The sequence below is a fragment of the Aquila chrysaetos genome, chromosome 23, assembly GCF_900496995.4.
Source record: "Aquila chrysaetos chrysaetos chromosome 23, bAquChr1.4, whole genome shotgun sequence".
NCBI lineage: Eukaryota > Metazoa > Chordata > Aves > Accipitriformes > Accipitridae > Aquila > Aquila chrysaetos.
The window spans coordinates 3,920,869-3,935,494 of NC_044026.1; the positions used below are offsets into that span (position 1 = coordinate 3,920,869).

The following is a 14,626-nucleotide window of genomic DNA, read 5'->3' on the forward strand; positions in this document are numbered from 1 at the left end:
TAAAAAGGACAATCAATTTTACTTCATAAGGAAAAGAATTAAGCTTGATTTTTTAGCTGCTGTCTACACAACAAGTGTATGGGAACTATTAAGTTCATCCCCTTCCCTCCCTATAGCAATACACCTAATACTTAACATATGTGTTCAGCTGTATTACAGAAAAGGGAATATACTGTAGGAAATAAACTCACTAGCCTTTAAGAATCAGGTTACTCTGACAAGGGAAACAGCGGAAGACACTTTTACCCTATTCATGTTATTTGAAACCTTTTAAAGAATCATGAAAGAGTAGGGTTTGGTGAGTGAAAAGGGAGTCTTTCCTTGGGCACAAAAACACTAGTTCCTTTCAGGAATACAGGAGTTCAACACATGTACAGCAAAAACATTTCAAGAACTGCATCAACTAAAGGCATAAACTGAAAAATGACTTACCTGGAAACTTATCAGATAACACAATGCTGCTAGTTCACACACAACTCTCCACTGTGCCTCATTGTGTTGGGCCATTTTCAGTAGCAAAGTTCCAGCATGCATGTACAGCTGTCCTTTCATTTCCGCAAAGGTACGAGACAACTCATCCGGCCCATTCACATATGGTTTCACTGACTGAAGCACACGATCAAAACTAAAATGTAGAGAAGACTCATTCTAAAGAGAGTCCTGGTAAAAGCTATAGCAGATGGGTTTGGTTGATGTTATTTAACTGTGAATCAAGTAACCTGATGAGTCAATGGTTAGTACTATCTCTGCTGCATAAAACCTGAGTTGCACCAGAAAGTACAATAATGGTCTCAAACTCCCAAAGCTCTCAACATAGTTTACTGAAGTAAACATATTCAGTATTATCTAGATATTTACAGTCTTTTTCAGCACATCTTTGCACAGCTGCTTTCAAAATTATTCTCCCAAACCATGTGGATAAACTCACTCCCTACTGCAGATTTAGAGACATGCAGGAAGCACTGTCACTTCCCTTTCCTTCATTTATCAGAAAGGCCCAAAATACAGCTAGACAGGCTCTTCAGAAATAGAAGGTACTGTAGAAATCTGGGTAGTTGGAGGCTAGTATACAACCCCCATTCAGGAGAGGCTTTCCAGAAAACAGTCAAAACACTCTTTCAATTACCTGACAAAACTATAATGGCTGTTAGCATTGCCATGATCTGGAAGTGCTTCAGATGTTATCACCTTGAAAGGCTCTGATAAAATGGCAACGGAAAACCCCAGATAGTTTTGGTCAATGTTAGAGGAGAAAAAGAATGTAAAACATACTTGGGCATTAAGTATTCCTCATCCATTGCCTGTATTACTTCAAATACTCATTCAAGACTAACAGACTGAAGAATATTGTTTTACAAAAGACAATGTAACAGCCATTGCATAATTGAGGAACAAAGGTTAGTCAATAAAAGCCAGTAAGAAAGGGAAGATAACAGAAAGGAAGGAACACAGATCTTAATATACTAACTAGAAACATTGTTTTGTACTACTCTAAGTGTGCCACAGACAATATGTCTTGAAGTCAGCTGGCTTAGCTGGCCCTGTAACACCACCAGTTTTCCCTGAAGGAGAGTGTTCTTATTGCAAGTGGCTTCCTCCCTCCCAATTATACTATATACCTAAAGTTCCTAATTATTCCAGTATATGTTGTGTTAATTTAGAACAAAATGACCAGGACAAAGCTGATAAACACCCAAAACTACCTCTTGTGTGGTTTTGGCGTTTTTTTTGTTGGGTTTTGTTGTTTTGTTTTTTTTTTTAATTGCCTGGGAAATCTGGATTAGTCAATTGAAGTACAGAACAACATTCTCTTACTAAAGGGAAAGAAGGTACAAAGTTAATTGACCCAGGATATCAATAAGTCTTCTGCATGGCTGCATCTTGACTATTCGAACAAAGCTTGCATCTCTGTCAAAAGATAGCTTGGGATTCAAAGCCAGTAAGAACAGTCCTTAGTGGCTAGTACAGAGAAGCTCCTCTCACATCCACAAACAAGTTAAGCAGTGAAATAGAAGCTTGGTAGTTGTTCTGTGACCCAGGAGGAAAAAAAAAAAAAAACAAACCAAAACAAAAAAAAAAAAACCAAAACCCCCAATTCTTAGAGAATTATTATTTTTTTTTAACTACAGGAAAAGTTAAAACAGTACCTTTCAAGTGCCTCTCTGCATTCCTGAACATCTCTAGAAGAAAGTGTCATTTTGACAAAGCTGGAATAGGCCAGCAGATGATCTTTCTTGATAGCTCTCCAGTTATTTTTATCAGACTCCAAGTCTTGTAAAGATTCCAGATATTCCTAAAGAAGAAAGTTCATCACAGGATAAGGAACAGTCATCCTTCCATGAAGGCAAGGCAGTACTTCTCCAAAACATAATAGTAGCATTTACTGCATAATCCAGTTTCACAGGTGAGACCTTAACATATTCTTCAGCAGCGAAGTTCCAGGGAACTATTTGCCTGAGCAATTTTATCGCTAATGGAACTGCTGTGTCTAACTCAGCTTTTGAAGTTAGAAACTCAATAGCTCTATAAGGCATAATTTTAGGGAGAAAATTCCAATTAAAAAACCCCAAGAAGTATTTTGTAATTCCACTGGTTTCAGCAGACTTGCATTTGAAGGAGTTAAATCACTTGAGAAATAGCTGTCAGAGTAATGACACTAAGAGAAATAGACCAGTTAAAAAAGATATGGAAGACTATCACAGGATCAAAATATGATTAAACACCTCAAATGTCTCTACAACACAGGAACACCATTCCAGGCTTGACTGCAAAGGTATTTTCTTCTCTGCTTCCTGACAATGGAGCACAGCATCTCTTAATCTGTTATTTGAACGGTAGAGTGCAACTAGTCTGATGTTTATGTAGACATCATCGGGTCTTGCATAAAGTTCTGCTTGAATCAAGTCAAAAAGCTGATTCCATCCATCTTCACCTTTACAATCCAGTAATTGCTCCTGTTAAGCATGAAGGCAACATGTTAGTATTACATATCCCATGTGAGTCTTTTCAGCAACTACAGTACCAGACAGTTTTCTTTGCTCCACTCTGTAGACCACATGACTCAAACTACACTACTCTTAATAGCTTTCAAGTATTACATAAAGTTTGATGAAATACTCACATATTTTAAAATGGAGATAACTATCACAGAAGAAAATCCTTAGAAGAATTTGCCTCTTTCCAACGGTAAGTAATGCTTGTCAAACCATTTGGTTCAATGACAGCATACCCTGCCTTGCTTAAAAAACCCCAGACATCTTAAGACTTCAATGTGGTTGCTGCCTAGCTACACAAAATTAATATACCTCTGCAAAAGTGAGGTCGCATGACTGAAAGCATTCACACAATATTTGAGAATGATAGCATTTCTCACATTCTGCAGTTAATCATAATACAGATTTAAAAACAAAAAAGCAGCGTAGAGCAAGAAAGTCTGAGATCACAGGCCTGCTACCTTCCTGCAAGTGACACAACAGAAGGATCAAGTAGTGCCTACCTAGTCTTAACTTCTTAGATGCGATAACTAACACAGTTTCTCAGCATTTTTGAAGAGGATTAACCTTGAAACATTAAAAAGGGTATGAAAGCCTGTAGCTGCAGCTTTCTTGAAAGCTACACAAAAATGTCAGACTGCAAAGAAAGTAACATCTATTAGATTTAATACCAAAGATTCTAAGACAATTTAGCCAGGGAGAGTTTTGTGTGAGCTGACATGCAAAAAGCACTCCAGTCAGATGCTGAAAGCTTCTTTAAGCCATAGAACAGAGGTAATTTGGAATTTACCTTCAACCTGTAAACAGCAGGACTCCCAGGAAAGAGCTTAGCAGCTCTCTCAACCCAGTATTTTGCTCTTCCATCCGTAATGTCATTATTGCATAGTAACTCTGCAATCTTCAATACAAGGTCTTTCTGTGTTGGGTTCAATTCCACAGAACGCTAGTTTTCCCCATGCACAGGAGGGAAAAAAAAAAAAAAAAGGTAACTTGATTTTACAATCCATATAGAACAGGAAAGAGTTATCCCCCCCCAGACAGACACAGCTATTCAAATTAGTTAGATCTATCAATATAGAATATATTAAGAAAAGTCTTTCTAAATGCTACCACTAGTTTACAGCACCCTGATACAACTGCTGGAATTCAGAAGAGCATAAGAAAAATAATGCAAAAGTCAGCTCCTCTGCACCTACCACTAGCCACTGCTATACACAGGCAGCAGACTATAAGGAGCTCTAGTCTAGCCAGATGTGGACACTTTCAAAAAGAACTAGTTAAGACACACAGTTTAAGAAGTGTGATAGCACTTCATGGAGTTGTGTTGGCAACCAGACTTCTGAGCACATCATCTCCCTCCCCAAAACCAGAACAAAGTCATTCCGATTGGGAATTTGACATTTATATGCTTGCCTAATCAAAATTAATTTGCCCCTCCCTTCTGCCCCTGCCGCCTCTGAAACCAACCAAACAAAAACCACACTAGGCCTACAGTCTTGTAGTAGCAACTAGATTTGTGTTGTCATCATAGTCCACATTAAGGAATTCTACCACAGCCACAGATCCTTAGTCCAAAAGGCAATGTATGCCACGGGAAGAATTTAACAGCAGGTAGCACAAAGATCAAGTCCAGAAAAAAAAAACCCCAAAACCAAAGAATCAACTTAAAAATATACTACTGAAGAAAGTGATACCAAGTGAAGAATCTCCTCTGCAGTGCTTCATATGCTTTCCATTGTCAAATTTGTATAAATAATACAGTTTTTCCAGGAACATGTTTTCTTCTATGGGTTTGAGAATGTCCAGCGCAGAAGGATTTTAAAAGTCCACTTACAAAGGAATAAAGCAGGACATTAGGGGTCAGTGTAGTACTTACCTTGTAACACCCAAAAGCTTTTTCTATGTTATCCTCAGCTTCATAAATTTGTCCAAGAAATCTGTGTGCTTTGGGATCTCTCTCTTGTACGTTGAGGTATGTAGATATATACCTATGGAGGGGAAAAAAAGTCAGTTACTTCACCAATATTTTTCAATAATCATCCAACCCCCACGAGCTATAATAATAATCTCCCATACAGGAATTATAGAGGTATTTTGTTCTAGATACTTTGCCTCGCCCTTAAAGTAAGACGCAATATTGTTTTACATGTACAGATGCTACTTACTTGCCAGCAAGTATTTCTGTTTATTAAAAAAAAAAAAAAAGCTGTAGGTCACAGAAATAGTAAGAACTACAGAATACAATGAGAAAAAAAAGCCATTTCAACCAGGTAAGTTTTTCAGTACCACATAACCAATCTTCTTTTAAGTTGTTGCTTTATAAAGATTTAAATGGCACTCAATACCGACATTCACTGCTACCTTAAAACAGCATGATATTGATCTTGGTTTCTCTGGTCTACTTCATATTAATTTACCTTTTCTCTTATGCTTTAGAGAACAGAAAAACAAACATACATCAATGCATGTTACCTTTTAGCCAGTTCATATTCTTTTATTTCAAAATAAAGCTTAGCAAAGAGGAATCCTTTCATCGATTTCTGAAGGAGGAAAAAAAAAAACATGAGACATCCTTTAGACATACGGTACTTTTAAAATAATTCAAACAGGGTGACCCTTCTTTTCAGCAATGCATAATACTTTTATACGACTGAATTTGACAACTAGTTATCAGCTCAAATCCACTCTTCATATTTGAAGGTTTGTTTTTGAAAGATGCAGCATTAAGAATGAAAAGAGTTAGAGTTTTTCCTATAATTGGCAAAGGCTGCAAGGCAAAATAGAGATTACAAGTGAAGCAAGCAACAAGCCCGTATACATGTGACATTTCATAAACACTTCTGATTAAAGAGAGTGGAAGAATGGGGTCAGCTACATTTCCTCTCTTTTGTTACAATGTAGCAAAGAAAAAAAAAAAAAAATCCTACAAACCAAGAGAAATCTGTCATTTAGCCCTGCTGTAGTATACTGTCATCAGACACGACTGTTCAAATATACTTGAGGAAAAAGCAATTTCTACCTAAGCATTCTCAGTTTGGGTAAGAAATGCATTTCTCTAGTAGTTTATTTCTGATGTTGTCAGCCTAAGATAACTTGAACATACACACCCTATAGGTGAAAGGTGAAACATCTCCAAAGGTATTTTTGGGAGGGGTAGAACAAGGAAGAAACAAAAGGAAGACAAAAAGAAACACAGAGAGCAGATGGAGGGCAAGATGGCAGAAGCATGGACAGGAGAAGAGTGAAAGGAATGAGCTAAAGAACTAAGTCACAATCAAAACCCCAAGGTAGAAGTAAACCAGATGGAAATTTAAAGCTTGAGCTCCCAGTTCAAAAGCAGATTTTGTTTGTGAATCAAGAATTACTGAAACTAGTTACATCTATGATTCCAAACAAGTGTGTACATTTTGAATACACTTGAATTACTAGTCTCCCTGCCTCTCTCACCCCTGCTATTCATGCAAAATTTTAAGAAGTGGTTTAGAATGAAAGCACACCTCCTAAGATACTTCAGAAACACAGACTGAAAACTTGAAGTATGTTGTAAAAAGGAAACACTGAAATATGTCAGAGTGGAGTCACACTTGGCATCTCCTTTTAAACACAGATGAAAAGAAACCTCAAAATAAATGCTTTGCAGCCTTATAAGCAACCCCCCTTAAATCAACACAACAAGAAAACCAGTAACTATTTCCACCATTGACTGTGCTATACAATTAGTTGTAAGCATTACTTAAACACAACAACAAAAAAACCCCACCTAAATATGCACCAGTTGGCCTTAAGCACAACAGAAAGAGAGGAAGTTTTTTTGTTGTTGAGTTCAATAGGAATATCAAAACAATTGAAGAGCATCTCTGATTCTGGCAGTGATGTACTTGACGTTGTCTGGTCTAAACAGCACCCAAGTCAACTAAAGTAACAGGACAACTTCGTTGCCCTTGGGAAAAGTACAAATGATGATGTACACAGGCCCTGCCTAAAGACCCCGCTGCATAATGATGAACATGGATGCGTTCATGCTATGCAACACACACTGCTGAGTATTCTACCTCCGCAATAAAATCAATTCAGAACAGCAGAACAGGATCTTTCAGGATTAAATAGCTCCCATGAATTGCATCAGACTGCTTACTGTGACCTGTATAACAATTTCCAGATATAATGGAAAATGGTAACCAACCATGCAGTTCCTCATCCTTCTCTCCACTTACTAAAATAGAGTAGGAAAATTATTTTCTCCCAGTTCCGCCTGTCTTGATACTGTTATTTCACAAAGCAGTCATACAGACAAGAATATTAATCACATGGCACATAAAAGAAAACTGAAAGTGTCTCACATGTTCCCCATTTCAGTTCTTTTCCTAAAAACAGAAAAACTCAGGAAACTTAGGAACTACACTCTCACAAAACTGAAGAATTCTGTACTTAGAGAGCTGGCGGGCTCTGTAACGCCACACTAGGGCTCACCAGGTGTAAAAGGCGGGCACGCAGCTCTGGTAAACCACCGCTCCTGGTTAGGGAAGACACCTCCAGTAGGGGAAACCCCCTCCCCTTCCTCACAGCAGCTTCCCCTTCCTCACTCCACCTAAAGAAACCCCGACTAGATACAGACTTCGGAAATACTCCCAGAAACACCACACACCCCCCCGCTCAACGGCAGGGCAGGAGCAGCGAGGCCTCCCGGCCGCGCGGGAGGCGGCCGTCCCCTCAGAAAACGAGGGAGAGCCTCCCCCCTCACAGGCCCGGCGCCGCGAGAGGCGGGAAGGGGACCCCACCGAGCCAGGCGGGGGTCGGGCGGCCGCCGCGACGACCCCCGCGAACGGCGCAGGAGGGGGAAGGGAGGTCCGTTGGCGGCCCCGCCGCCGGCAAGCGCTCACCTCTCTGGAGGAAGGCGCGGCGGCCTGCACGGAGGCGACGTACCGCTCCACTTCGGGCTTCGTGCGCCTCATCATGGCGGCGGCAACGGCGGCGGGGGCGGGGGGGGGCGGCCTCCCTCTAGGCGGAACGCCGCCCGTTCGCCGCCGGCCTTACGCCGCGGCGCCTTCGGAGGAGAAGGAGGAAGCGACGAAGGGGGACGCGGCGGCGGCTGCGCCTTACGCAAGTTCCCGCGCAACCGTACCAGGCGCTCTGCTCCGGCGGCGGGTGACGTCAGAGCCGCCCCGGCGCCCGGCCGCCTCCCACCGGCAACGGCCGCAGGGGAGGGCGGGGCCTCCGCCGGCACCGCGCATGCGCCCTTTGAGGGGCGGGCGGCGAGGGAAGAGCGGGAACGCGCAGCCGCCGCAGGGTGAGGGAGCGGGATGGGGGGGGGGGGGAAGAGCGGCCGTCGCTGAGGGGCCGATCGCGGCGTCCGGATCATGTCGGCCGAGGGGGTTGGGTCGGTGAGGGGATGGTAGGTCCTCTCCTCGACCCGGGGCCAAGTCCCGGATGAGGGGCGCGGGGCTCCCCAGCGGGCCGGCACGGCCGGGCGGGGTGAGGGAGGCCGGGGTAAAGAGCGCGGCTTGAGGGCGGGCGGAGCTGCCTTGGTTTTGTGTCCCGCTGAATTTTAAGGGGCGGCTGATCTTTGCTCCGTTGTTATTAAACCGGCTTCCCTTCGTGCGTGGGCCTTGCGCCGCCACGGAAAATCTTCGTGCGTGTGGAACCAAGCTTTAGTATTTTCTCACCTAAAACTGCATCTTGTGGATCACAGCAACTATAAATTTAACCCATAAGCATGGGCCTTGCCACTGAGGTCCAATGCTCCAGAAAATGAGTTTCCAAATATTGTACCAGCTATGGTGCGAAACTTTTATTTTCCAGGCACTGTGAATAGCGTAATTGCACTCTTTGGTATCATCCTAAGCTATACTTGGGAACATGGATCAAAAGATGGGAAGATCAGCAACCCTCGAGACAGGAGAAACTTGCGAGTGGCAGCTGTAAGAGTTTGGCGGTTCTGGGGTGCTGGTGACGTGGTGTAATTCCCAGCAGGCAGCCTCGGATTCTGCTCGCTGGAATTACCCGTCTCTTCTGCCAGTTCAGACGCTTCGGTCAAAATGAGGCCGCTGGGCTCTGTCTCTGAAGGAGCATCATTAAAAATTTGTCCAATTCTCAATCTCGGGCAACCCATTGACAGCCATATGATTCCTGCCACACCTAAAACATACTGACATCCCCACAGCTCTTAACATCTTTGCAGGAAAAATAAGGAAACATAGCTAACTTGTTCCCGTAAGGAGACCAGCGGCGTTCATGTAACACCCTGACCCTCTCTTTTATTATTTCTTCTATTAATGGTGATTTATTTAGACATTGGAGTTAATTCCCTACAAAAAAAAAGAGAATATTTTTTCTCTGTACTTTTTAATGGTGTCTCTACAGCTGAGGTTACCAAACAATTTATCAACGCCTGCCGGGCTTGGTGCTGGTGCAGAGGAGAACGCAGGGGTCGGCTCACTGGAGGACGTTACTGCTCTTCGTCTGATGGGGAGGCATGGGAAACTGCCTTCATACAGACAAGGTCCAGTGCCTCGACGCTGGTCGCTGTTTCGCGGCCATCCCTGTGGAAGTGGGACCCTCCGTGTTGTCCCAGGAAGGCAGCTCACCAGGTGGGACTGCAGTCCACTCCAGTGCTATCCCTGCAACCCGGCTGTGCTCAGCTTGGCTCGCTACGTATCCGTTGGAACAGAGCGCAGGGCTTGCCACTGCCAGCAGCAGAAAGGCTTTAGGCTCAGCTTCTTCCCCCTGCAGCTACATCCATTGGGTTTTCCGAAGTGCTCCCTACGGTTAGTCTAAGCAGGGGCTTCTGAAGGAATCTCTCTTGCCCATGCATGATTGATCCCAGGCAGCAGAAAGGGGCAAAGCTTCCGAGGCATCCATTCCCAAATCCCAGGCTCGCAGCCTTTCTGAGAGACCTAGTAGGGGTCATGGGTAGAAAAACAATAATAAACTCTGTCTCTTTCAGGAAAGTATGTGCAGCTATGCAAAATATTTATAATACTGACAGGCCAGGAAGTGAGCTTCAACACCAGACTTGTAATTGTCCAGGCTGCCTAATTGCTAGCTTGGTCCCTGGCTCTGTTTTGCAACTGCTTTTAATTAATCCTCTTCATGACGGTGTCCAGGGATTTTATTTCTATGACAGTTCACTCCAAAGACAGCTCCCAGGAGAGCAGTATGGATTTGGAGAACCCTCCACCTGAGATAGGACTCCAATAATAATAAAAAAATTTCACCATGAGGGCGATTAAGCACTGGAACATACTGCCCACAGAGGTCTGTGAAATCTCCTTCCACAGAGATACTCAACCTTGGCTGAGCAAGACGTTCAGTACTGATCCAGCTTTGAAGTTAGACCTGCTTTGAGCAGATGGCTGGGCTAGCTGGCCTCTAGCCGTCCCTTCCAACCAACATTTTTTCCACGATTCATCAGGCTTTGAACCCTCAAGTACCCCCAGATGCTCTCAGCGCTACATCGTGGGGTCTGAGATACACACGCTCGTGTTCATGAAATACAAACCGCTGCCTTGGTGAACTGTAGCACGGCGTTCACCCCCAGGAACTTGGAAACAAAAAAAAAAAACCCAGCCCGTGTTAGAGCCACAGGGCTACCACAGAGCCGAGAGGAGACCCGTGGCTGCGCAGCGCCAACAAGGCCACTGTGTTGGAGATGGATGTCACCCCAAGCAATGTGGATGTGAGCCAGGTCTTGCCGTTCAGCCTCAGGGTTAGCGACCCTTCCCGACTCTTTGAGCAGTAAGGCTGTGCATACATAGGCTGAAGGAAAAGATGTACAGTCGGTGTAATGTGAAAAACCTAGAACAAGAAGTGAACTACAGTTTAAAGGAAGCATTGCTGACTGTGGTCTACTGAATCCATGGCGCAGTCCAAAATCCAAACAGGGCTACCATGCTAGTTATGTAAACTTTTTCAGGGGACATTTTAAGCTTTTCTAGTCTTGGAACACAGTCAGGACTGCATTCAGTTACTGAACTGTTGCGGCATTCAATAACTACATAGGATAACATAGTAAAAAAATACCCTACCTAGCACTAAACTGGAAGTTTGTGGTGACCGTTTCATTACAGTGAGAGGCAGAGAGAAAAAACTGATAGGAAGGTGAATGTTTTACACTCAGACAAGGTAATTTCTTTAGGAAAAACTAGTGACTGTGCCAATGCAGAAAATATCCAGAAGAATCAAGCTGTTCTTTATGAAACACACTGCATTTCTTTCATGAACCTAAGAACTAACTACAGCGGGACATTTAGGAAAGGCATATGTCTCCTTCAAATCAGGATAATAAGGAAATATTTACATACAGTCACAGGTAAAAGCATAGGGAACCAATTGCTTTCCAGTTGCTTTCCCACCCTTCTCAAGCACTCATTTAAGAGAGGTGATACAAGGTTTAATAACATAAGCCTTTATTGATGACGCTTGAAAGCAGATGTTTTAAAGCAACTAATTTTTCATAAACTGGAAAGAAAATTTTACTTCCTATGATGTAATTACATAAAATCTGTTTAAGTCACTAATATAAAAAGAATAAAAAAATGTTTGCGTACTTCGTAATGTAGTACCATCAAGAAGTCCTAAGTAACTGTATTTTCTATAAGAAAGGGAAAAATAAAACAGATTTGCATGGACAGAAGTCAATAGTATAAAACAATTAAATGTATGTTATAAGGAATTCCGATGATTTGTGAACTCAGTTCTTGAAGATGGCTAAAGAAATAGATCCTAGCAGGATCAACCCTTGTACATTTACACTCATAGGTGTAAAAGTAATATTGCCAGTTAACTGAAATACGCATTTTCAGTATTGTTCAGAAGATTAACTCAGTCTAGAAGCTAAATTTTAAGCTCAGGTGTTCACATTTGAAATAAAATACTTCTTGCATCCTGTATAATTAAGGCAAAGTGTTATCTTTTGAAAATACCTTGTATATAGTTTCTGCATAAAAATACGAAATAAAAAATAAAACTATATATATATTTAATGGAACACTGTTATGTATGGTCCAGCAGAATAAGGCACAAAAAGTAAATAGAATGCAAAAGCATATATAAAAGTTAATGAGTTATTTTGAGTGGAATATAGCAAAATTCAAGTAGTTCTGAGTATGCTCATTTCTTGCAATAGGAATATATATTTTATATAGGTATTTCATGCTAAGCCTGATGTACAAAGATTCATCATGTAAGCATAATCTATCGGAAGTAGGTCATTTGTACAGTGACTCTATTTAGAAATCTGATACTCTTCAAACCGTCTGAAACAAGGCTCCTTAATGAGATGACTTGGCCTGAAATCCAAGCGTGAATTTTTCCACCAGGCAGGCAAGTTTTGTGTGCATGCTTAATATAAAGGTTAATATTTTCATTAATATAAATGACAATGCATGCCCCTGAAGTTGGACACATTTGCAGTTTGTTTTGGCAGGCATTCACAAGCAAATTTTCTCTCTCTGTAAAATTCTGCAGAGATTACTGCGCAGGATGGGCCACCTGCATCAGTTCAACTGCATTATCAGGGTCAGAAACCTTTCAGGTGAGCTGGTATTTAATTTAGTTTGGAAGTATGGTCTGTCTATCAACAAATAGGCATACATGTATAGAGAACAGAGAATCTTAAGATATTTTGATTTGATAGAAGATGTACATCATCATTTGTTGTCTGATTGAAGCCTCAAAGCAGCCCCCCCCGCAAGTAATAGATGTAAGATTTTCACAAAGGAGGGGGAGAGCAGATGAAGTCTTTACTTCCTTCCCAAAGTTTCAGCAAGTTTCTTCAGTCTTTTCTTCAGCTCTAGAGGAAACTTCTCATAACACTTTTTGCAGACAGGCTTCATATCAAACTCAACAAATTTATTCCTAAACAACAAAGCAAAAAAAAGACAAAGTTTTAGCGGCAGGAATAGTGGGGAAAAAAAAATTAAAAAAGTATCCTATCAAATGTGCACAGGCAAAAAATTACAACTGCAATTTATACATATATATGAAGTTACTTTTACAAGGTTATACACAGTAGACAGTAATTACAGTACCCTGTTGAGTAAGTTACACAGTTTTTACCCAAATGTCCATATTTATTAACTGTGTCATTTAAAAAGCCTTTCAAACCTAGTTGTAGAGCTAAACAGACTAAACATAAGATAATGGAATAACAAGTTAATATTTCAAGCTGCAGTTGTGTGAAAAATATTTTGGTTTTGAATGCCTTAAGTTCATGCAAAAACTTAAAATAAAAGCATCCTTAGCACTGACCAAAGAAGAAAGGAGCAGAGGTGGTGGTGAGAAGGGAAAAAAGTTTACAAACAGATTGGCTTTTTCTTTTTCTGCTTCTCTTTATCCTTTGCTTCACGTTCCCGTTTGGCAAGTCGTCGCTTAAATTCATCTGGCATTTTCTCATAACAGTGTTTGCAGACAGGTTTTAGATCAATTTCAACAAACTTATCCCTTTAGAGTTAAACACAGAAAAAATAAAGGACAGAAAAGGAGAAGAGTTAAGAAGACTAACTGAAGGAAGACCTGAACAGACAGCTGAAAGATGTAAATCAGTAAGTGGAGCAAGAGGAAGAAAGATGCACATATTTTCTCAATGCTGCTTTTATGTTTTTCGTACTGTAACAGTTACACTATAGCAACATCTATGCTCTGAAGGTAAGCACTGATAGGTTTTGAAGGCATCACACTTATTGATAAACTTACTTGAGTGTTAACTTAGTGTTGCAAGTTGAACAAGCGAAACAGTTCACACACCATGCCTTATTCAGAGCAGACACAACTAGGGCGATGGGAAAAATAAGAAATCATTAGCATTACAAAAAACCAAAAAGTTATTACCAAAATTTTAAGCTCACACGTTCATGAGGCATGAAGAACAGTCATTTGATTCTTGTATCAAGTATTAAGGAGCATAACAATAATATGGCAAGACTGCCTAGTTCAAGGCACAGGTGTGTGTAGTGCAGCAGGACTGTGAAGCACTGATAAAACTGTCTCTGAGGCAAGGCCAGTTTAACCTATTTCTGCCTCCTGTTTCTTGCTTCCACCTCACCTCATAGCATGCTGACCTCAGGCAGCTCTTCTACGAGGCCGTGTTTCCAACTTAATCAGGAAACTTTTTCAGCTGAAGAGCAATCCAGCAAAATTGTGTTTATGTTTTCATTTAGTTTCATTTCTCAGATCCAGTTCAGACTGCAGTGCCATCAAGAGTAGCACTTGCCCAGCTGAAGAAAATAACGTGAAGCCAGCAGTCAGGACACAGCACTGTCAAGGTGAACAAATTTATGGACTCATGGGATAAATTACTTGATCAGAAAAACTTGAATATATTTTTATTCTTGGCTTTGGGAGAGAAAATAACTATATTCTCTTTGTTCTGTATCTCAATCCGTTTTCTGTTCTTCCTGTCTTTCAACATACCTTCCCAGTTTTCCCTGCCAAAATCTGCCTCTCTTCTTAATCTAAGTTAGAGGCTGCAGGACAATGGTGTTCTCATAAAATACAATATTTTGTCAACTACAAACAGAACCAGAGCATTGTCACGCAGAGCTTTTTTCCTGCACTATGGGGCAAGCACGTCCACAGATGCATAGTTATTCCACTGCTTGCCAAAATAATACTAGTCAGATGAAAGTCTTTGCTCC

General features: G+C 41.5%; 2 protein-coding genes across 14 annotated transcripts in view; both read right to left on the minus strand.

Moving 5' to 3' along the window:
* LOC115334574 (E3 SUMO-protein ligase RanBP2-like) overlaps positions 1–8,096 on the minus strand; it is a 34,338-nt gene extending 26,242 nt beyond the window's left edge. For all 4 annotated transcript variants that reach the window (XM_029998925.2, XM_029998923.2, XM_029998924.2 and 1 more), the window contains exons 1-7: positions 7,874–8,096; positions 5,466–5,533; positions 4,870–4,981; positions 3,784–3,936; positions 2,724–2,954; positions 2,148–2,293; positions 433–625 (exon numbers count right to left, since the gene is read on the minus strand). In XM_029998925.2, coding sequence (XP_029854785.1) covers positions 433–625; positions 2,148–2,293; positions 2,724–2,954; positions 3,784–3,936; positions 4,870–4,981; positions 5,466–5,533; positions 7,874–7,948 — 978 coding nt within the window. In that variant the 5' untranslated portion in view covers positions 7,949–8,096. The remainder of the gene's footprint in view (positions 1–432; positions 626–2,147; positions 2,294–2,723; positions 2,955–3,783; positions 3,937–4,869; positions 4,982–5,465; positions 5,534–7,873) is intronic.
* Positions 8,097–11,381: 3,285 nt separating this feature from the next.
* LIMS1 (LIM zinc finger domain containing 1) overlaps positions 11,382–14,626 on the minus strand; it is a 74,578-nt gene continuing 71,333 nt past the window's right edge. For 7 of the 10 annotated variants that reach the window (XM_029998933.2, XM_029998935.2, XM_029998934.2 and 4 more), the window contains exons 9-11: positions 13,686–13,761; positions 13,242–13,433; positions 11,382–12,848 (exon numbers count right to left, since the gene is read on the minus strand). In XM_029998933.2, the coding sequence (XP_029854793.1) occupies positions 13,286–13,433; positions 13,686–13,761 (224 nt within the window). In that variant the 3' untranslated portion in view covers positions 11,382–12,848; positions 13,242–13,285. Of the gene's footprint in view, positions 12,849–13,241; positions 13,434–13,684; positions 13,762–14,034; positions 14,247–14,626 lie in introns of those variants that run through there. The other 3 variants (XM_029998930.2, XM_029998928.2, XR_005931184.1) reach the window with 2 other exon arrangements.